Raw genomic sequence first — 25,743 nt, 5'->3', positions numbered from 1 at the left:
TAAGTTGAGCACCCTAACCACAAGGTCATGCAGGGTCATTTATAATTGTTTATTTATGCCACATTTGGAGTACTGTGTTAAGTCTTTGGCTCTTTACCTTAGAAAGAACACTGAAGGTTTAGAGAAGCACTACTAGGATGATACCTGGAACGTAAAGGTTGTCATACAAGGACAGATTCTTTAGTATTAACTTTACTTCCTCTTTTTCAATAATGAAGGCTACATATTTCTCAAAATATCAGAGGTACGTAACTCTCTTGCACTTTTACTACTGATATAACTTAAAGAACTGGGAGACGAGCCACCAGCATCACTCACGGGTAAAGAACATCAACATACAAGTGCTCATAGCAAAGAAAGTGTTTGTATGCACAGGAATATTATAAATATATATACACACACACACACACATGCACATAATCTTCTGTAATTACAAGTGTTTGCTGTTGATTCATTCTTATTGTACTCATTTTGTTCTTCACTGGTAAGTGTCTCATCTAAACATTCATTTTGTAATGGTACTGTTGTAAGGTCACTAAGATGACCATTTTCATCTGTTCTTGAAGCCAGTCCAACAAAAGATTCATGCATGGGAGTTCTATATTGTTTAAGGTTCCTTGCACATCTCTCTTCAGGCTCTTCTAATGCTTCATCTCTCACAGCCGTTAAACAATCAAGATCTTGATATGAAAACTGCTGGTCAATCAATTTACAAGGTACTATAGCAGGTCTGTACTCATTATCTTGTGCTTCCAGTTCAATACTTTCAGTGGGTAAAGATTTTACCTGTGAGCTAGAATCTGCTTCACTATTCATACAAACAACTGGTTTTGTAATCTCTTTCAAGCCAGCTGGTTCAAATGACCTAACTACCCATTTTTCAGAATTAGTGTCAGATTTTGAAAATATCTCCAAATCAACTTTTTCACCCTGTTTATCCATATAAACACTGCTAAAGGGACAAGGTAAATCTAGTATTTTCTTATTTTCTGATGTTATGCACCTATCACTTGATTCATCCATGACTTTTAAAGGACCTGCACTGGGAAAAGTACTTTGCCAGTTAGAATTAAATTCTCCTGAAGAATGAACTACTTTCTCAAAGAAACATTCTGAAGTTACTTCTTTGGGTTTAAATGTTGGTAGCGTCTTTGGTGATAAATTATTAGGTAAAGAAGGAACATCCTTATATAATTCTGAGTTAAAAGAAATTTCATGACAACAGGAGTCTTTACTAAAAGTTTCCTGATGACAGAAACTTTGGCTACTGGGATTTTGATTTTTTTCAGCTTGGGACTGAACATACTTGACATGGGTACCTCTTATATGATGAATTTCCCCATCAATTAGAGATGTGTTGTTTTTTTGTTCATCTTCAATATTCTCTTCTTTAATGGGAAAAGCACTATCATTGCCACTCAAGTCTGAATCTGGAAATAAATTATCTGCAGGATGCTCTTGAAGAACACTGTCAAGTACAGCATCTTCCCTTTCAAGTAACAAACTTTGTCCATCATCTTTATAATCACAGTTTCTAGCTGTAACAATGGAAGCTTTCTTATTAACTTTATGATTTTTATCTGTTACACAACAAGGTTTGTTTGTGCCAGTACACAAAACTAATTGCTTTGTAACACTCTCTTTATTAACATTAGCTTCTTCAATAGCCTGATAGTCCAAATACATGTGGTTGTTGTTAGTACTTGATATATCACGAAGAGGAAAATTGTTTTGTGGAACAGTGGAATCATGTTGAACTGGAATATTACTCGGTTCAACAGAAATGCTGCTGGTTGTGATAAGATCATCAACCTTTTCAACTGCAGTACTAGTATCAACATCATTTAAAGGTTCTTCTGATATATTGCTTGAAATCAAATTTTTCACTGTTCCTTTTAATTGTACAATTTCAGGACCATAAGAATTTTCATGGTTATTGTCAACATCTTCTGGACATGCTCTTGATTTACTGGTGATGTATCTGGAATTCAGCAAAAGAAAAGTATCAGTATCACTATACCTTAATTGATTGTTATTACAGGGTGAACCAAGATGGGGATTTGACTCAGCACAGGAAGGTGTTAGATCATAGTCTTCAGAATCAGATACACAATAAGCATAGTTAGTTTCAGGAGAGGAAACTAGGTTGTTAGTTTCTAATAGATAGAGGGGAGGTTGAACTAATAAGACCACCACCAGCAGGGGCAGATGTACAGACAGAAGCAGGATGGATACAGATAGGTGATGTTACAGTGATCGAAGCATTTATACATGAGCTAGTATTATCAAAACAAGCACTTACATAGCCTGGTGCAGCTTTTGAAAGCAATTCTTCTTCACAGGCACTTCCTGAGAGTAGGCCTTTTGCATTTATTGACAATGATTGTGAATTGTAATTTTCTGTATGAGTAAAGAACTTAAGTTTGTAGTCTATATCTGAAGAATTCATAATTTCTTGTTGATCAGGCAAAGAATAATTAGTTATTTGTGAAACAGCTGTAATAGGTAAGCACAGTTTTTTAATCTCTATTTGTTGTTCTTCCAATTCCTCACTGGGTATTTCCTTGTTACTGTGGTGAACAAAAGTATACTTGTCCAATTCTGACTTGTTTTCTAAAGAAGGTAACCCAACCCAATCATTACTTTGATCTAAGTCTGCTGTATACAACTGCATACACTCTATCTTATTCTTAGCTTGAGACTTTTCCTGAGATGAAACGTTTTTAAATTCATCTTTATTACTTACAAGTTCATAGTTCTTTTCAAATTGAACAAAGGTGTTTTCTGAATCAATATCTGATATCATTCTTGATGTCTCTGACCAAGCACATGGTTTCCAGTTGGAGCTATCTTTTACGTGAAGACCTTTAAAAGGAAACTGATTATATGTAACAGATGAATTACCTTCAATTTTTGGGTCTGAATTCCATGTATCTTCATTTTCCCAATTTTTCTTAGGAGAAGTTCTTTTAGATGTTTCCCCAGATGATGAAGCTTCATTAGCCAACATATTATCCAAGTCTTTAATGGCATCAGAAATCTGTTGAGCAGTAATACTACTATATGAACTCCTTTCAGGAGATTCAGGGTATGAAATTTTCCTTTCTTGAATCTCTGTACAGTCTAAGCTTTCCATGCTTTGAAATTGTTTATCTTCATTTAGATCATCTATACTTCCTCGCAAGTTCTGGAGGCTTTGAGAAATATGTGAATTTATTCTAAAACCAATTTTGTCCTCTGTAGAAAGAGACTCTTGTGAAGGAGAGATTTCCTCACATGAATATTCCATTTCTGTCAATTTTTCTCTTTCTTTCTGCAATTCGTGTTTGTTATTCAGAATAAAATCATTTTCAAACCGCATATGAATCTTGGATGGACTAGAAAGTACGGAAATGTTATGATCCTTTGAAATGTTCTGCAAAGCATTCCACTTAATTTCAAATGTTGAAGAGTCCGAGGGAACATCCTTGTTTTCATAGAGGTATTTCAAGAGTGCTGCAACTTTCTGGATCATGGGGCGATCACAAACCGACTTCCAGCATAGTTTCATAATTCCGAACCTGAAATAATGCTAAAGTTTTTTTATCCTGCAGAAAAATAGATATACTGCAATTTAAAGTATACAAATTTTAACTCAGAAATTAAAAACAGTTTAAAAAATTACAGGAAAACATATTAAGTATGAAGATTTTAAAAATTAATAAGATCTGTATTTAAAATAAACCACGTAAGTGTTCATATACACTGAATTTTCTTCATAAACAAGTAATAGTTGTACAATTGCAGTTACATATCTTGGAAGCTAACAAGTGTCAATATTAAGTTCTCATTTTTTCTCACAATCACTTTTTTGTTACATATTATCTTTTTGTAAGTTTACTAATATTTTTTTCATCAAAAGTTTATAACTCATGTATTAACCCTATGAACACAGGCACAATCTTAAAATTCCTTTCTACACATATTACAAAGTGTTACTGAGTTACATTCAAAATTGAATTAAACCACTTTACTATCAATATATTTCAATGAAATTATCACTATCAAGTACATTATAGTTCAAAGTTTTATATTATCTTAGAGTTTATTCTTTTATTTCAAAAGAAACATCAAAAGCAATAATGAAAACTTATCATTTTGTTGTCACGTGATATACAAGCTGTAAACAATTTTGAACTTTCGTGAGATATAAGTAGAGACACACACAACTTTTGTCCTGTACACTTATGTTTAGACAGTTGTATATGTTTATTTGCCCTATTGACACGTGTTTCAAAATTCTTTGGTTGAATGCAGTAGAAACAAGTAATGTATTTTGTCAACCCCTGATGGATACCATGCCCACCTTGTATACTTAGCCTTGAGCTCTGTGAAGTAAGTACCTTTAGCTTGTACACGTGTTTATAGTAATTGAAAAGAGCTAATTTTATACTATAACTGTTATTATGAAATTAGCAACAACTTGTCGTCATCAGGTAAAAGCAACTACTTGTACTATTTGCTGGTTTGTTCATGATACCACTTCAGTTGCTTCGTTCGTAAACATGTTATAGATAGTGTGACAGTTAAATTGTACTTAGGTTTTACTTTTATATTTGAGTTAATTATGCATTATTTTTGTTTTAAAATTCATATTTGAAATGTTTGATAATTTTCTAAGTAAATTCTAATGTAACTTTTGCTCTGCATGTAAAAATCAATTTTGCAAAAGACTAAAGTTTCTCTACTGTTCATACCATTCTTTATCCCGCAGGTACCCGTTAATGTGTGTGGACATAAATAATTAACAGTAAATAATATGAAAGGAAAATAAAATATTAAAATTAAACTATTAGTGAAATGATAAAGGCATGAAATTACATGTATGAACCAATGAAAATATTTTAAGACTATTCTACGAAGGTATGTACATATTTCCATTTCTTAATTTTAAATATTTCATTACTCTGTATGTTGATGACAATAGCTAGAGTTGGTGGTGTAGTAGAAAAAATGGAAAATAAAATATACATATTTACCTAAAAAACTTTTGATATTCATTTATGAGGTTCTAGAGATTATGCAAATGAAATGTGAAAACTGTAAGATAATAAATAGTATTTTTTATACTCAAGAGGAAAATTCAACTATTCAGAGTCAGTGTGTAAATAATTACATCAAATAACAAATGTGTATTAGAAACAGCAGAAAAAATCAAAATTAAATGTTGTATTTTTCTGAAACTACAAACTTTTAGGAAATTTCTTGACAAATTTCAAACTAATTCATCCGCTAGTTTTATTTTTGGAATGATATATATAACGATAGCAAGGTTATGTCCTTACGATATAAGGACCCAGTAGTCATAGGGTTAAAGTACCTTACTGTTATATTTCCAAAAAACAGGTTGTTTTGTTTTAGGCATAAATCTACAAAATGGCCTTCCTATGGTGTGCTCACTACAAGTAAAACTAAATTTTTAGTGTTATACGTTTGCAGACTTACCACTGAATAATGGGGTAATGTATTGTAATGACAGTGTTGTAAATTTTATGATTTTCTAGATTTCTGATTTGGAACACTTTATATTTGGTCACCATTATGCATTAAATTCATCCCTGTTTCAAGCTCCAATCATGGAACTATCTACTGTTTCATGGTGAAACTGACTTTCCTTAGAGCAGTTAAGTGAAATGTTCAATTTCTGTTGGTTGCAAATAATATAACAACAAATGTCAGAGACAATTTATGATGGTTTTTGAAGGCAGGACGATCTATGGGGGTGTGATATGTGGCCTTCACTTTATTGCTTATATCTCCATAAAGAAAATTTTTCTTGCTAAACATGGACAGTTTAGCTTTGGGACAGGTATAGTATAAGTGGGAAATTCCATGGAAAGTTACAAGGCCACATATGTTAGCAGAAAATGTAAAAATGGGAAGTTCTGAGTGAAGAAGTGTCATATGATGCAAAAGGTGAAAATTGAGCATTTATTTAAATATTTTATTTTAGAATTAAGAAATTAAAACTTATATAATACTAAAAACTTGAGCTATAAACTATGTTTTGATGCCAAGTTTATTAACATACATTGATGAGAGTTTAATTAAATTTTGAATATAACACCGTGAAGTGGTCATCACATGTGCACACTTTCATGTAACAATACTGAAGGGGTATAATAAAATACAACAAAACAAGTGAAAAAAAATTAAAATAACCCCTTTTACAATAACTATAATACAGTAAACTTCCAAAAATACAAAAGTTAAGTCCTTGAGCGATAATGATTCACACCAAAAACTATAAATGATATCCCATAAAACCACTACATTTAAGATATAAACCAAAATTAAAACACATTACTATTCCTAACAAAATATGTACAAAGTGGTTAATTGCACATTTTGAAAAATAGGACAGAAAAAAATTTTAAAAAACAAAAACAAATAAAGATAAAACACAGATATAATGATTAACATACAAAGTAAACATTTAAATAAACAAACAAAGGAAAGAATATACAAAATATACACACTTATCCAGTGGCAAGCATTAGATCTAACTCCCCTCACTTCAACCCAGTCAGTAGATCTTTCAATGTGGCAGTGTCCTCCAACTGGCTGCAGTGGTCACCTTGATGATCTCTCAGGCTTTATCTAGAGCCCTTATTGTTTTTGGTCAACTTGAACCATAGCTGGCAAACCTCTTCCTCAAGCCACAACATTGGTTGTGATTATCTTCCTCACAGAGTCTTTTTCCCTGTTATACAGGGGTCACCATCATTTGATAATGCCACTGGATCTGCTATAATGTGGGATGATTGGTGATGATTCCAGGTAGAGCAGTCAGAAGCACAACCCCTTCACATTGTTGTTGAATCATTTCATTGGGCCTCTTAGGTGGCAGGGACTCAACCATCATAGATAAGGAGGCCCCTAGAGATCCAGCCAGAGGTGGGCACACATCTGGTGTCATCACATGGTGGTGAATTACACATCTCTTGATGGGACACCTCATGGGAGACTCTCAGTGCCTTGACACCCACCTCAACTCCTGGTTCACTATCAATAATGATGAAACCAGTGCTTAGCTGAGCTGTTTGCAGGCTCAACTTAGCATGTGTGTAGAAGTGGTGGTCTGAGGTGGGTCCTCCAAAGCCCTGGTGGTTGCTTCATCCAGCAAGGGCTTGGGTTCTATGAGATGATCCATGACTAACTGGAGCTGCTTGGTCATGGGAGACTTCAAACCACCCTTATAACCACCTTGATAAGATCCTTTAAGTCAGATGTGTCAGCTAGCAATGCATCTTCATTTATGGGCTATGCAGAGCTGAAATTCAGGCTGGTTCCAGGAGTTTTGGGGTCATTAGAAAAGTCCAGCTCCTTGTTAAACAGCAAATTTTGAGTGAACTGTTGTTCATCACAGCTTCCTTCCACAATGCAGCTTAAATTCGACCTTAAATAATAAATGTCCAAATAGAAATTGTTATGTCAGATGAATTCCAATATGTCAGAAGGTCAGCCAGGTGAGCAGATTATAAAAATGGTCATAAATGCAAAGTTAAAACTACATTCTCCACTAAAATCTACCTTTAGAGATGGAGTAGTAAAACTATACATTTGTCATGTGACATTGCTATGGGCTTCAAGAATTCTCATGCCTTATTCATCTGTAAAAGATGTATCCCTAACATTTGTCAACTTCTTGGTCCCCAGGCTTCACTAGATTTCCAGCTGATTGTCAGGTTTTATGTATGGGCCAGATTCTTTACAGTAGATGTCTATGACTTGTTGGCAATAAATTTTAACAATAAACAAACAGCATACAGTCCACTTGTTTTAAAATAATATATAAAAACAAATCAAACACATATACAAATGTTTGCTACACTGTTGATTATTGTAGTTGTATCCAGAGCTTCAAATAATTGTATATTTTCATCAAAGTCCACACAGGTTAATTCAGTTACTTTAAAACACAATTTGATAAGATGAATTATTCTTCCTGCTCTGTTATTACAATACAGTCTGTGATAATTTAACTTTAAAATCTCCACTATAACTGTTGGTTACCACAGTTGTATCCAGAGGCTTAAATAATTGTCTCTTTTTTGTTCAATTGCTTTAGAATCCAATTGATAAGACAAATTATTTATTTTCTACTCTGTTATTACAATACAATCTGTAATAAGTTCACTTTAAAAATCACCACTATATGCTATTCATGGCTAAACTCATAATCACACAGTCTAGATATAACTATCTCAAACTAAATTTTGAATGTGTATTTATACCCCCAAAAGGGACCTAGAATGTTCCAAATCTTACTAGATATTATGATGCAATAATAATCAATTACAACAATGAGAAAACTCAGAAGATTCTAATAACATCACAGAATAACATAACAATCATCAATTCATAACTAATGAACTGCACAAATTATGATTCACAAACAGTTATTTAAGCAAACCTGCAATAAACTATTGCTTATAAAAATAACAAAATTTAACAGATTATGCTATATAAACTATCTAAATCATAACTCTCACATTAAACTTAAATCTAAAGAGTTGGTATATCTAACACTGACCAATACCTATAGCTGTGCAACCTCTGTTGTCCTTGCATTACAATGGCTAACACAGCTTACCCTTTGGCTCAGAACCATTCCCTCCACTACCATATGGTTGATAACATAAAAAGAGCCTAGTTCCAGTAAGAAATAAAAGGGGTTGAGACTGCAAAATTATTTCCAATGTATATGAGTTAACTTGGGTTAGCAGATGACAACCTATACTTTTGATAATTAGAATCCACCAACACTTACATCATCTCTCCCTTGTAACTTTCTTTCAGATACAAGGTTAGTAACAGCTAGGTGCATCTTACATAGTTTCACATGTCAATGTTACTTTCCTTCCCTGGAAGTACATTTACAGCTGGCATTTTCATGCATGTTTAAATACATCTAGTACTAAAACAATGCTAAGAAAGTATTCAAAAAGTGTGTATTTATAAAATATTTCAATTTGCATAATTGAAAATATTCTTATCATAACCAAATAAAACACTGGGTACACAAAGTGCACATTTGATGTGATGCTCTGCTAACACATCAACCATGGACTGTACCAACCAATGGATAAGCCTTGGGCCACTTCATGAAGTAGTTGATGACCCCAAGTACATACAGGTAACCTTGTTCCATCTCTGAGAGTGGATTAGTGATATTCTGAGGAGAACCAACAATTCTTTGCTGGAGTTTACCTTATTTTGACTAACTCCTTCTCTGGTGACAATGCTAAATGTTTTGATTCAAATGCAGCCAATAGAACTGCCATTAAACATAAACACATTAAGTGCAGGTAACATCTTTTTTACCCTTCAGTCTTTGTGTTATGAAATGTCTGGAAAATCTCATGCCTCAAAGTTCTGGAAACCACTAGTCATAACACAGGCTGAGACCTATGGCTTGGTGGTAAGGTTGGTAACAATGATGCAGCACAACTTTCTGCACTCATAACTGCTTATACGAGTGCCATGAGTTATAGGCACCTGTGCTTTATTCTTTAACCTGATATGGTCAGGCTTAACTTTGATGCATGGCAAGGAGTGCCAATCTCAATCTGGGTATTTCAGTTGGTCTTCCTAGACCTCCTGAAGCATTAATTGTGGTATCCACCCACTAGTGGAATCTCTTACTGTATGGCATGTAATCTTTATGGTACAAATGGTTTCAACTCCCATACAGTTTCCAGGGTGTGGACATTCAATGAACAAAGTATCTCCATACAACAACACAATCCATCAGCATTTCCTTGTTGTGGGCCTGGACAATTTTGAGCAACTAACTCATGCTTGTGCAACACTGTTATCCAGCACGCAATAATTTATTTTGAATTTTTAAAGTTTATCAATCATTTCCAACTTGCATGGTTCACTTGAACAGTGAATTTTCTATCAAAAGTAGTGTCAACAGTGTTTCATGAAGACTACAATTGCAAGCACTTTTTTCTATGTTGTACAGTACTTGCATACATACATTCTACTCATCCTGCAACTGTGATAATACTGCTCCAATTTCATTATCACTGGCATCACTATCTAGCAATAATACAGTTTTGTCATGGATATACAAGCACAGGGGTTTCTACTACACCACACTTCAAGGACTGGAATGTGTCTCAACTTCAGGGGGAGCTTAATGGCATGACATAAAATTCATACAAACCATTACTCATGCCAAAAGCAGCCATAGGTCTGCTCTCATCATCCACCTCAACTTGCCAGTATCTGGATGCCAGATCTAACATATCCAGACAATCATCTGTTGATGGTAGTGTAAAGGGTCAAAGTGAGTTATTACATCTGCCCATCTAAAATCAAAGCAGAACCTGAACATACTTTCTTTTTTCTGATAATCACTACTGGAGAAACAAAGCACTCTCTGAAGGCTGTATAATGTTATCCTTTAACATCCATTGTACCTTAATGCTGGTTACATCCCTAGTGCTCCAGAGAAGCCTGTGTGGTTGTTGTTTAGTTGGATGTGAAGTGTGTTACACTAACTTTTATTATAAGTAAATTTTTTCATTACAAACAAGATAGACTAGATTTCTATTTCCTTCAAACCTGTTTACTGTTCAAAGGGAAAATGATCCATAATAATAATATAAAAGCTGAGCTTTTAATTAATATAATAGTATTCACTCTCATGCTCCAGAGCAATAACAGATAATCCATAGTCATACCTATAGTGAAATCTTTTGAGATAATTTTTTTCTTTTGCTATGAGCCAAACAAACAGATGGTAAGGGGTGTAACATATATCCCAGCAGCAAGTTGCAATACTAAATGTAATGTTGATGGTATTTTTGTTTACATTATGTGACTAATATGTTATTAGATGCCCTGCAACAAACAAAATCATGTGCCCATCAGCAAATTGTAAATAAAAATTTGTTTAAAAAAAGTCGATGGAGTCTATGTAGATATCATCAGTATTTCTAGGGTTAAGATATTAATGTGGCTATAAATGCTCCACATTTTAACACAGTGACACTTCACTATTGTAAGTATGATAAAAACCCAGAAGTTTAACTTTACTGATGTCTCCTTAAGACTACACTTTAGTAAAAACAGAATAAAATGGCAACCTACAGTTTGTCAGCATGAATACAATAAGTCCTGGGCTTCTCTAACTGAACTGTTTGTTGACTAATAACCTTCTGTAGGACTTCTTCATCTGTCAAGTTTGTGTATGGCTGTCTTCCAAACTCTACTGTTTCCCATAACAAAACACCAAATGACCTAGAGAACACAGATAATCAAGTACTTTTTCTTTGTATTATATTTTGGCAGTTTAGTTATTAAGACAAAATTAAGACATAACAGAATTATCATTCAAACAGAAAAAGGACAAGTATTTTTAATATGGTTGATTCAAACTTACAGCTAAGTTAAAAGCTTAAAAAGACAATTTCATACTGGACTTTTACTTGCTTACCAATTTTCTTGTATTATGTAGTATTTTATAGTTGTAATGTATCTGACATACTTCTTACACTCACCAGATATTTGATTCCTTTGTGAGCTCTTTGATCTCTATGGTAGTTTTAGTACATAACACGGATTCTGGTGCACACCAACGAACTGGAAGAGTGACATCTCCGAGGCTATAATAGTCATCCTATATGGAGCAGGTGTAGTAATAAAATTGTAACTATCTTTACAAAATAGTCATTTTTAATATTATATAAATGTATAAAATTACAAATTCAAGCCATCCCGTGGATAAGAAGAAAAAAGTAAACACTAACACGTCTCTTCTGTACGGTAAATTCTACACTCCTTTGGTCAGCAAATTCCTTGAAAAAATAAATTTAATAAAAGGTCACAATATTTAATTTTATGACAGTATTTGGCAGCAAAAAAGATGTAATGTTACTAAAATATGCAAAATTCATAATTATAAATCTTAAAATTGATGTTAACAGTTCAATTATTTTGGTGAAAACTAGCTTAGAGACGATAAAGCAGTGGAGTAATCAAACATAAACTGAATACAAGCCAAGATGTAAACAGGTGAATGTGCGTTAATTTAACAAGTAAAAGAGACTTGGAAATACAAGACCACACATACAATTGATAGATGTTTTTGAAAATGGCAGTGGCTGTTGAATTTCTAGCAAATATCACACAATCAGGCAACATTAATTTTTGGTAGTAACTGACAAAATGGGAATACATGTCAAGCACAATGCTAAGAAAGTAAAAATTATAAAACAATTTGTAAAGAAAGAAGTTTCTTCTGTTAAAGAGAATTAGCATTGTTCATGTAGCAACTAATTTAATTACTGACTGTATAAACAGTTTTCATCTAAGCATAAGAATATAACAGGAAAAAATACATCTTAACAAGTGCAAACAGCCAGCTTAGTAATCTAATTTTGAAACTGAAATCTGTTACCTTATATTTATGAATTGATGTTCCATACTCTCCAATCTTCACGGTTAGATCAACAGAAACGACACAGTTGCGCGTTGCTACATCTCTAATCAACCAGAAAAAAAGCTGAAGTACTTTATAATTCTTTAAACAATACAAATATACTTGAATCATCACAATTCTAACAGAATAAAGAAAAAAAATTTGGGAAATGCATATAATTAACTCCTAATGGTTTTGTAAAGAGAAAATCACATTTCATTAGCTTTTGGATATAATATTAACAAGGTAATATTCTAGCATACTTACTGAATTTTGCAATTTCCAGGGATTTTCATTCCCTCTGTTTTCAACAGGCAATAAAAGATAACTCAGGAAAGAAGCCATGAATTTTCTCTTACAAGTAAAACTCTTTTCAACTATCACATACCTTAGATTATTTTCCCATAATCAGGTCATGAAAGGTTTGCATTAATCAGCTTTATCAGGACATGATATACTGAAGGAAGAAATGCATGATCATTCTTTTACAATTTATTATAAATTCAAACATGTTTGTTTATTTAGAATTTTCGTGCAAAGTTACACAAAGGTTATTTCTGTATAATCACCCCTAATTTTAAACCAAGAGACAATAGGGAAAGCAGCTCGCCAGAGCACCAATTGGCAACTCTTTTCTGATCAAACAGACAGATCCAACAGCAACTCTTTTAGCCCCAAAGTGCAGATGCATTTTTACAGTAACAGAACAAGAGCCAAAAACTCACAATTCAGGCACACTAACCACTAGACTATGCCATGTCGAGTAGTAAGAAGATGAGGCAGTGTAGATAAGGTAATTTATAAACTACATAAGCTCCTCCACAAAAAGAACAACTTTCTAAGGTGAATCTCATATCTTTCTATGATAAAAGATACACATATAAGATCCACAATATCACTGGACATACGTAATGTTCCCAATGAAAACAGTCAGAAAATACATTAGTTTAACAATTTGGACTGTTAGCCTTCTACACTGATATTAAATTAACAGTGTGACATTATAAGTTCTCTACAAGAGCAAAATCAAAAAAACAATAAATTAACAAGTGCTTCCTCAAAAATCTGACTTTTTCTTTACCAAAATTATTAGAAAAATTCTGTTTCTTTATTTTGAAAATTCTGTTGTCAAATTAATAAAATCCTATTATTAACACTTTGTTCCATAAGGATAATTAACCAAGGGATAAAAAAATCAAAGGATTAAATTCTGAAACTTGACAACAGGTTCAACTTATTTGCATGTAAGATAGATTATATTCATCTATAGGATTTTCTCCTATATAAACATATTATGTTATATATATGGGTGAAATTCTTCCAGTACTCAACAGCACTTACTATCAAGACTTATTTTAATGCCAGTACTCAATACCGAGACTTATTTGGTCTTTTTTTTTTACTCAACCTCCATTCCTTCCATCATACTGTCAGAAAACAGTCATGTAGCAACTCATTTAATGTAAACAATCATTAATTATTCTTCAAATGCATCAATAAATGATCTAATGACATTAATTCTTATTGGCAAGAAGATCACAAGGATAAGATACTTAGTAGTTTCTATGTCAATCATTATTAAACCAATCACATACTCTCATCTGGCTGTGTGATTCATATGACTGGTCTGTAATGATAAATATCTCCAAATGAAGCATTTCATTGGCTAATACACTGTGATTGGTTTCTGACCCTAATATTAGTGCATATAATGCTTTTTGTCATTCAAAAAGATGGGAAACAAAATAAAAATAAAATCTGAGGTAAGTTTCTAATTATGGAACTTTAATTTAGCTGCCTGTAACATATATTTTCTTTAAAACCATCAAAACAATGAATATTACGGAAAAGACAGAACAGTTTTCTGTGGCATGTCAAATAAAATCTATAACAGTGCTTGCTGTGAGTGTTTTAAGAAACAATGCTATATGTGTTTTTCTTTTTTAGTTGTCTATGCATATTAATAAAGGCACAATTTTTTTCTGATAATTTCTCCCTTGGTTAAGTTACATCTGATATCCAGTACCAAAATCTAGTATTTTATACATGAAATACATCATGTCTAATGTTAAGCACTAGTGTCTGTTACTTAATAAATGTAAATGAATTAAGTTATGTTACATCAAATATTCAGTACTAAGTGTCTTTCCCTTTGTAAATGGAATAAATTATGTTACATTAAATATTTTGTATTACAATTTATTGTATTAATTATAAATGGAATAGTTTTATTTTAAGTACTATTGTCTTTTTTATAAATGGAATAGGTTATATTGCATTCAATATTCAGCACAAGGGTCTAGTGAGTTTTAAAAATATAAAAAGGAATACGTATTTTTATTATTCAGCACTGGTGTATTTGAGCTGAAAATAATTTTCTAAATGCAAAATGAAAGAAAACAACATTTTGTAAACTAAGTTCTGCTGAATGAGTTGGGCACAACAAGCACCAACAATGGCAACAAAAAAATCTTCATTTACAGGTAGAGTTTTTAGGTAAAGATCTCATTGTTAATAACTAGATTTTAAAATATGAGATATTTTGAGACCATTGTGAAGAATGGGTAGAATGATATATTTAACAGCTTCCTGTGACTTAAGAAAGTAATTAATGGGTTTTTTAAGGCTATAATTATTGTCTTTAAGGCAGCTACAAATAATTTATTGAAAAATTAGAACCTTTCTTTCGAAAAAAAAAGAAAAGAATAAAAGTTAAATTTCTTCTTGTTTTTTTGTAATCATATCTTAACAGCATTAATTAGCAATAAATTCTTATTTTATGATGCAATTAATAAAGCTGAACTTTCCAAATTTATTAACTTACATCCAAATAAACCCATGTTCATGCATGTGTTGTAGAGCATTTGCAATATCACAGGCCATGCTCAGAAGTCCACCTTCCTTCTGTAGCTGCTCTGAATCATGTCGATGTTGGATTAAGAATGCTTTCATGTCCTACTTAAACATAGATAAGAAGATAATCAAAAAACTTTTACTTGTTATAACATACACATGTACTTAACATCACAAAAACATAAAACAGAACAAATACGGCATGAGCTGCTTGACGATAATCTAAATAATGATAAATTGTATGTCATTCATCATGCAAATTCCTAATTTAAAATTAAGTTATTCGACTGGTATAAAAAATATATGTATAAAAATGCCTTACCCTGGTTTTAGTGTATGAGATGAATTTGAAAGATTTATTTGGTAACAGTAATATATGAAAATGGCAGCTAAATAAAATATTACCATAGTAACTAAAATATATCATTATAGTACACAAACAGAATTAGCCCCAACATTAAGTAATAGATGTTAAAAATTTCATCTCAGGAAAATATACGAGTATTATTGAATTCAAAATTGTACTTTCACTTCTGAATACCAAAATAAATAGAAAAAGTGACTAATCTTTAGTAATAACAATATTTATATGGAATCATGTAAACTTCCAAATTCTAACTCCTAACATAATCATAACGTATCCTGCACTTTAGCATGACACCTGCCAAGATTATTTGAAACTCAAGTGTATACTCCAGAACTAGCTCGCATTGCAATTTAATACCTCAGCACCTTCTATAATATCTAACACCAAGAATGTTGAAGTATACAATTTTCTAAGCAAGTTTTGTATAACCTGAAAAAACTGCCAATAAATTTTTGCAAAATTCAGTAATTAACGCATGCATTAATACATGCAATACGCGAAGTAACGTGTTACAAGTTACAGAGATGAGGGGATAAATAATTAATTTATATATATTTTACTATGATTAAAAAATAATTACGTCAAAATATGTTATAAATCCTCCTATTACATTTAAGGTCTATGATGCTATTCAAGATATCTAAGAGTTTATCATAATGATAATTTACATTGATTTCTAATATTTAACATAATGATAAAAGACATGCACAGAAAAAATTATTTTAAGAATTCAAGGCTGTTTAAATTTGTTTCAAATTGTATTGGGTCTTTACGACCCAAAACTTAAAATAATAGGACTAATGAAATTTTACAGTAACTTAAATCATTATTATTATTTTCTTAATAAAAGCTGTACCATCAGTGTTTCACTGTAAGATGTCACCGATATTTGGGAACTTCCCATATGTGGCAATGATATCTCATGTAATGGATTGTACATTGTTGTTCTTTATGTTTGTGTATATTAAACACTAGAAATTTATAAAAAAGTACTTTTTTTATAATTTTCAGTTATCATATCTCCTAAAAACAGTTACAAATTTTATAATAAAAATGAATAATGGAGATTTTAGCCATAATATTTTATATGGTTGTAGATTTTAGCAATGATGCTAAATATCAGCCATATTTCATGAGGTTTTAGATTTTAGCTATGATATTTCATGTGGTTGTAGATTTTAGCCATAATATTTTATATGGTTGTAGATTTTAGCAATGATGCTTCATATGGTTTATAGTTCAGCCATATTTCATGAGGTTTTAGATTTTAGCCAGAATATTTCATATGGTTGTAGATTTTAGCCAGAATATTTCATATGGTTGAAGATTTTAGCAATGATGCTTCATATGGTTTATAGTTCAGCCATATTTCATGAGGTTTTAGATTTTAGCCAGAATATTTCATATGGTTGTAGATTTTAGCCAGAATATTTCATATGGTTGTAGATTTTAACAATGATGCTTCATATGGTTTATAGTTCAGCCATATTTCATGAGGTTTTAGATTTTAGCTATGATATTTCATGTGGTTGTAGATTTTAGCCAGAATATTTCATATAGTTATAGATTTTATTCAGGATATTTCACATAGTTGTTGATCATTCTTCCAAAATCTGATAATAAGTGTCAATTTTAATGTATAAAAACCTTAAAACTCTCATATCTAACTTACAAATACAAAAACAGTTAACTTATGATATTATATGTTTCTAGTGCATTTTTCTTTTTAAAAGTTATCAATATGATATCAAAACATTCATCTTTGTCTTATAAAAAATTATCTTAATTCTTATGGCTTAGAAAAAGTAAATCAGTGGTGTAGGCATTGGGGGGCCCACCCACTCTATCAGAGTCTGCCTGATAGTTCCCACATTCAAATACATCATACACAGTGCTTTTTTTAGCTCCCTGTAACTTGCCTTCAAGGGTTTTAACATCTTCTACCCACCCATGGTAATTCAGAATTTCGTACCTGGCTATGACACTGGAGTAAATCAATAATATTTTTAAAGGTTAATTTTTAAAAATTTAATGCAACAATGTCAATCATTTGAATGAAATAATATTTGTTACCAAAATGTGTTACACTTTTGTATATTTTTATGAATATTTTATAAAAAACAAAAATAATGGATACATACATTAATGAACCACCCATGAAATATAAGATATATATAATCGTATGTTGGGCAGTTCAAACTGCAGCTGCGATTTCATATCCTTTCTTCGATTAGGGCCCACACTACATAACATGCATATAATACAAACATTTTATTGCATTTCAAATGAGCTGTTACTGACCATGGTGAAATGTTCCATGAGGATGAGGAATGGATCAGTCTCTAGACACTGACTTAACAGATGCACAATATTAGGATGATTAAGGTCTCTAAAGAAACAAATGAAGAAAAAAATATTAAATATCACACATAAGTAAAAAAATCAACATCCTTAATACGTGAAGGTTGATTTGTAAGCAAAAAATACTAAAAGACTAAAAATACTAAAATATAAAATAGTAATACACTCACGTTTAACATTTATAATAGGAATGATAAATTTCTGTCTGAAAATTCCAGGAAATTTCATGATACAAAGTATATTTGTTAAAAGAAAGATGTGCCAAATAGTTTTTGGCTTCTTACAAAAACTGTAATCTGCCAGTTCAGTTACAAAAATGTAATTACTTGTGTGAAAAAAAAAGGGATATTTTAGTAGGTGATCTTACAAACTTTAATTTTTTTCTAAGTTTACACTCTGGGAAAAAATAGTCTTGATAAAGCATATGATATAAACATACATGTGCCAATGTATATGTGCATGTATATATGTAGGCTTTACAAAAGCTCAGTGATCGGTATATTTTGTTCAGAACCAGGTGTGTTTTTTTTAACTGCTGCATGTTTATAAATAATGTTCACACAATTTAATAATCAATACACATAATTTTTGCCCCCTTTGTTTACGTTAATTCCAGTTATGTCTAGATGTTTATCATAACATACAGTCTGTGTTTTGTGTTATTACATGTGCAAGTTATGTGCAAAAGTTACATACACATTTCAAAATTATCAACATTAAGATTCAAGATTAAATCATGTTGATTGCAGGGTAAAATACTGAAAATTAGAAAATTTGTTCTTTCTTATCTAAGATGTACAAGCAACTAGTTTTGTGGCTGGTAGATAGTACTTGTGAGTACCAAAGAAAAGGGACAAAAATAACAAGATAATACAAAATCAAAAATTAACATGTCAGCAAGATATACTTTTGTGTATAATTCACACACATATAACTCAAACACTCTCATGATCATGAACAATAAACTTTAAGATTATGATGTTATCAGCAGCACTTATATTCTGAAACAACCTGAATGGTCGAACTTCATGTAAAAACGATGCACGTTCAGATGGTGAAGCATCTTCACGTAGAATTTTCACTACCACTTTAGTTTTTCGTTGAGGAGGGATGATGTTTTGGGCCTCTCCTTCCAGAACTTGTCCAAACCATCCGGAGCCAATTTCTTGGATATTCTGTAGTTGATTACGTGGGAAGTTTTTATGAGACTCATCTACAGATTCAAAACAGTAAATATTACAGAAGTGTATTAATACTTAAAAACAAATACCACCTCTTGCTAATGTATTATATATATATATATATGTATTTTCTTGTACACTTGATTTATAAATCCAACTGAAAAACATTCACATTTTAAGTCATAACGATAAGCCAAAACTGAAACCAGCTGTTCTAACAATTGAAAAGAATGAATACTGCTCTGGATAAGCTAAAGTACACTACCAACTATGCCATACACAAGCTAATAGTACAGAAACTACCTGAAGTTTTTATTATTAAAAGAGTGAAAACTAAAGAAAAACTATACTTATGCAAACCAACAGTACAGAAACTACCTAAAAATTTTATTTAAAAAGGATAAAACTAAAAAAAAACTGCACTGACACAAAAAAAACTACTTGAATTTTTTATTACTATAAAAAACAGAATTACAGAAACATTGTATTCACACAAACCAACAGTGCAGAAACTAGTTGAAGCTTTTATTATTAAAAAGGAGAGAACTATAGAAAAAACAGGCATGTATATTTTACCTACATATAACATTAAAATAATTTTTTTATTATGGTTCAACATTTCCAATGGCTACTGATCTGATTCTTTCAAGTAAAATAACTTTGAAATTCAAGATAATCACCTACTTTCTTCTTGTGGTTTTGTAAAGTTCTGGGAACTTGATATGTCTGGATAGTTTGTTTCATTTTTATCATCTGATATTGAAAATTGACAATTGTCTGGTACTGAAGGGTTTAAAGCAACCAATGTTTCTTGATTACTTCTTCTACCATATCCATCTAGTACTGATGAGTGTAGAAGAGCTGGTGTCTCTTGGTAGCTTCCATTTTCCTCATCAAAATTTTCAATTTTACCTAGGTGTATTCTTATATTTCTATTCATGTTTAAATCTTTTTCCCATTCATTTTTTGGACCTTTGATCACTGCGAATGAATTTACTGTTAATAGCTCAATAAAAGAGAATATAAACATTACTGCTCCCCCTCGTGTTGATAAATATGACTGACAATCAACATAATGATTGAAATATCAAATAACCAATTAATGAGCAACTAGCAGTTAAATTCATTCACAACTGAACAATAACTTGTACAAAATGGTTAGGATACACAATTAAGTAGTAGCTGAAAATGAAAATATTTCTAAATTGTACATATGAAAGATGTTTTGCGGCTCATGTCAGATATACCTTATGATACATGGAAAAAAGGTTATAATTAGGACTTTTTTGAGAAACAAACAAACAGAAACTAAGCTTTAAGTTTTGATCTGAACTGTACAATGTTTTATTCTCAAACCACTACATTTAACTCTCAAGTTCTGTAATTTAATAAGCCTGTTAATGAGATGATACACTAAAAACTATAATAAACGTTGAACTAGCTAACAATTAGTTAGTGTACAGTTCTTCATTGCACCCTATCTAGAATTCTAAAATAAATAAATACATATTTCATGACCAAGACATTTGGCACAGACACATATACATACTTTCTTGGCATCTTGAGGTGCTGTTATCTAAGTCACAGGTCTCTTCTTCTATACTTTTTGAAAGTAAGTTACTTTGTAGATACTGAGAGCCCATCTCAAATTGTTGGTTGTAACTATTTGTTTCTTTAGGGATCTAGACAAGAAATATATACATTTAGGGATTCTCTCTGAAGAAATTATCACTTACCTAATAGTGTACGTACTTTATACTAAAATTAGTTAAGATTGAAACTTGCTTCCCCTACTATATTTGGAGCTAAGGTACACAAAAGCATGTCCATTCAACTGAAATATTTCAGCCACTTTCATTTACATGAAATTGCTGAAAATTCATTATATACATTTTTGGCATGTACTTGTTCGTATACTCACTTACATCCTAGTTCATGCAATTATACAGAATGATTCCTACACTTCCTGAGTGCAGACTTTCTGTGTTTGCTGACAATGATTGTGAACTATAATTTTCTGTGTGAGTTAAGAACTTAGGTTTATGTTCTAGCTGTGAAGAAATCCTAATTTTTTGTTAATCAGGCAAAAGATTCTTGGTTATTTGTGAAACAACTACAATTTTTGAATGCATATTTATTGCTTTTCTGATTCCTCAACAGGTGTTTTCTTATTACTCTTGGTATAATGCACTAAAAGAAGTTTTTAGCTGCTAAACTCAAAAAGTATCTTATGCAATTCATAGAAATATTAAAAAAATATACCATTTTATAAAAGTATTCATTATATGATTTTTAAAATCCACCTGTAATAGGTATTTGTGCCTAAAGGATAAAAAATTCAAAATATTCTTAAAAACTTTAACTATTTTGTATCTAGGAAATCTGTTATATGGATTATAAGAGAAATATTTATGAGATTATTTTAAGGCTATAACACATCTTTATTTTCAAAATATTCTATTAAATTGAACTACTTTACTTAGAACAACTTACCATTGTATGTGAACCCAAAAAACTGCAATTCTTTAATGCTGAGAAGCTAGAATAATCTGAAGAAGCTTCAATACTATTATCATTTTCTTGGGGGTTTTCAAATGTGGGAGACATTATTCTCATAAAATTCTCCATTTCATCTGAATTAAGATGTCTTTGAGAGATATCAATATCCTCCTCAGATTCTTCAGAATCCCACTGTCTAGAAGCATTTTTTTCTGTTTCCTCTTTGTTTAAAAGTTTTTGAGCCACAACTGGAGCTGACGGTTCTAAATCTTTCAAATTCAAGCACTCAAATGAACCAGATGCAGAACTACATGAAGACCCCATGCTTTGTAAATTATCACTGTCACTGTCAAAATCTGGAGTGTACATATCTCGGCTAGAGGTTTCTTTCCAATATATAGAATCAGGAATCCTTTTACTACTGTTTCTGTCTTCCTCTTGTGGCAGTAAAGAGTGAAGAAAGTTTTCCACCTCCTGATAAATTTTATCATTTTGTTCATCTAGTGCTGGAGTTTGAAATGAATTAGTTACTTTTGCATCAAATGTACAAAACAGTGCAACAGTGTTTTCTTGTAATCCTCATGAAGACACTAAACATTTCTCCCTTTTAGATGAAGTTACATAAAACAAAAGTACAAAGGAGAATTTTGTTTAGAAATTACCAGCAAACTTTGGCATGTTTTCTTCCTAAAATTTCCATAGAATCAACATCTCCTGAAATTAAGCTGAAATTTAAAAGGTTAATTTACATATTTTAATGGTTAGATGAAGTAAAGATATTCAGTTATTATACTTTGTATAACTTCTTCAATCTTCTTTCCAGTCATAGATCTTTATATTTCAGTCTCTTTTTTTGTTATATCACTGGATTAATGCAGAGTAGGCTTCAGGCATTTTAGAATAAGTTCTTTCAATTATTAAAGTAAACACTTAAAGAATAAATTGTATATCTGGTACGAGTTTATAATATATAACAAATTAATAGCATAACACTTGACAAAATTTAAGATAAATAGAGTAGAGTAGGATTTAGGAAAAATAATTTTAACCAATAATTTCTCTCTTTCTTCCTCAGATTAGGCACATTTATCACATCCTCTTATTTGAGATTGACACAATATGTGAATAAATATTTTGCATGTGTGTATACAAACACAAACAAGGGTTAATTACTTAGCTGAATGGACGGCAACTGCCTGTTATGACACGTTCTCCACAATCCATCAGAATACTATAAAGATCGATAACACCATACACACACTGATCTGAAGAGGAAAGGCAGAAAACTTCCGAAACGTCATCCTCTACACTTGTATTTCTACAACAGGCAGTTGCCGTCTATTCAACTAAGTTTCATCATGAATACTCTGTCTAAACAATCTATCAAAGAAGGGTTGAGTACATTGTTTTAAAACAGTAAGTCATATGATAACCACAGCCAAAATATAAAGTTGCTTTCAAGAAGGTATGTAACAGTTCTTTCTGATGCAAAATATTCATACATTCAGATCATAAAACTGTGTCCAGATCAGTGATTTAGAATTTCCAAGATGGGGATATCCTTTGTACTTAATGACATTAGAAAACACAGGAATATGAGTCAAATTGTGGAACCAGAACCATTCAGAGAGAGACCTGCAATAAGTCATATCTCAGTCGTGATAAGAAAAGTGTGGCACCTTGTAATAAGTGAGAATCTATAAACACAGAGGTCAATGGAAATGCTGGCCATGTATCCCAGATAACATAATCAAGAAGGATCTCCATCTGTAAAAGCAACACAAGTCACATGTACACAAGTTGGTTCCATGATATACTTATTCAACTATCACACACACCTCAAGCAGCTGGAGATGGAAAATGAAATGGGTATTTATACTATTATATACAAAAGACATACGGGTCAAGTTGCTGAACATGGCACCTATGAATTTCTGTGTGATTAGACTGTTTAAATGAGTTTCATCAATAAAATTAAACAATTAAAAAAAAAGTAGATAAAAATGCTTTCTCCACTCTTACTAAATGGATTTATTTGGAATTGGGAAACCACTGTCATCATACATTGGATTGGGAAAGCATTCAGGTTTAACGGTTGAGTGTTTCAGACATAACAGTCTTACAATGAGGCCTTCTGCAACATTTCCCAGCTAGCAAGGAATCAACATTTTAGAACAAGGAAGTTATAACATTGATACAACTCTTCATGTGCAATGATACAGAGGTGTATTACTGGAAGGAACTGAAAAGGACTGCAAATTACAATAACAATACCTTATTTAACAAAAAATCAGGCATGGCATTGAATTGGCTGTAGGCTTTCTTAACTAATAAAAATCATACTGCAGTATTTGACAGGTATGGGAATAGTAAAGTTCAGCAGATTCCACCATGTTCCAATCCAGTTTCAGTGCCTTTTTTTTTAACTATCACTCACAAAGAAAGTTCTCTTAGACCACTCTTACTTTTGATATTCTACATTTGCAATATTAAAATGTATTATTAACACAGATCAATAAATAAGCTAAAATATGACTGATTAGAACAGTTTTCACACTGAAACCCCTGATTCATTCTGGATTTTTTTGAGAAATCTCACTTCCTATCAAAATCTTGAGGTAAACAAAAAACAACTTAAGATATTTCTCTAGAAAACGTTATTAAACACATGTACAATTTAATTATGTTTTGACTGTAAACAACTTCTTGCTAGTTTTCATTCATTTTGAATCTTACCATCACTGAGGGAAAGAGAGAGAGGGATATACTGAAGAGAGAGCTCCTCATCATCTTCATTCGGATCCTGCACATTGACTACATCTTCAGGTATCTCCTCATCACCTGCTACTGCTAACTGAACTTCTGTTTTGAGAAAATAATAAAATTTAGTGCTTAAATTACAGTTGTGTTACTTATACATATTTCAGAGTTATCAATGCTTAAAAAGAAAGCAAATTAATTAAATCATAAACTAACCAACAAGTTCAAGTGTTTGATTCTCCTTCCAGAGTGCTTATATGTATGTTGTGTACAAACTATCAGAAATTAAACATCCCACTCCATTTTCATGTCAGCCTTAGACCTAAAACAGGCAGTTAAGACAGTAAACTGATAAATAATATTACTTTACTTATGAGTTTACAATCCATAACTAATTTATGTAGTTTAGAGATCACAACTTTTACTCTATGTGTGAGGACTTTTTTTTAAGGGTGAAGGCATTTAATGACAAAAAAAAGCTGTGTCATCTTTAACATTTACAGGAAAGTGAGCATAACACCTGAACACACCTTAATACTTTTATTGAAGTTGTATTTTAATTTAATAAACAAACTAAAACAAAAAGTCTCCATACACAAGAAAAACATTTAAAACCAGGATTTCAGTCACAGTGTGAGATTATAAAATATGTTGCATTAGTAGTCTAGCTGCTATATATGCAGGATTAAGACTTGTTTTACTATTCCCAATCTATAACTTACTGTATACCCTACTTTCATTCATTTTTCGATAAATGTTGTAAGTTCTTGCTTTCAGACCTGTTTATTTAATTAACTTGTATGCATAAAGTTACATTGTATTTCACATAAAAAGTCTGGCAAACTAGTGTATATAAAAATTACAATTCATCTGAATAGGAAAAAAATAAAAATTGTGTAACAACAATTTGATGGATTTATATCTAAGTTTTAACCATGAATAACACGCTGAAATACTTTAAACATAATTGAAAACTAATTTTGCTGACCTTTATACACATTAAGATTTAATTGTCATCCTTATAATGCACTCATGGCCCCAAAATGTATAGTGTAATTTTTATGTCAACAGGACACAAAGCATGGGCCCTTGCATGCTAACCACTAGGCCAAGTCTGGTCCAGAAAACAATAATAAATACTAGAAACTATAAACAATGCCCAAAGATTTTCATTTTTTTTGTTTGGGCTGAGATTTATTAGAGGGTCATGTTCTATAGCTTCTATCATTTCACTCTTTTTTTTCAGT

General features: G+C 31.6%; 1 protein-coding gene across 1 annotated transcript; it reads right to left on the bottom strand.

The window, feature by feature from the left end:
* Positions 1-457: 457 nt before the first annotated feature.
* LOC111086409 lies at positions 458-25,240 on the bottom strand. The gene is made up of 12 exons (XM_022389122.1): positions 25,219-25,240; positions 24,473-24,598; positions 21,731-22,314; positions 20,787-20,919; positions 19,922-20,218; positions 19,068-19,269; positions 17,997-18,084; positions 15,300-15,430; positions 12,455-12,539; positions 11,556-11,674; positions 11,146-11,295; positions 458-3,560 (listed from the first exon to the last, which is right to left on the bottom strand). The coding sequence occupies exons 1-12, from the start codon at positions 25,238-25,240 to the stop codon at positions 2,150-2,152; spliced, it is 3,348 nt and encodes a 1,115-aa protein (XP_022244830.1). The 3' UTR covers positions 458-2,149.
* Positions 25,241-25,743: the final 503 nt, after the last annotated feature.

Source organism: Limulus polyphemus, unplaced genomic scaffold (genome assembly GCF_000517525.1).
Source record: "Limulus polyphemus unplaced genomic scaffold, Limulus_polyphemus-2.1.2 Scaffold1074, whole genome shotgun sequence".
Taxonomy (NCBI): Eukaryota; Metazoa; Arthropoda; class Merostomata; order Xiphosura; family Limulidae; genus Limulus; species Limulus polyphemus.
Note: the sequence above shows the minus strand (reverse complement) of the source record. Positions and strands in the feature narration are given on the sequence as shown.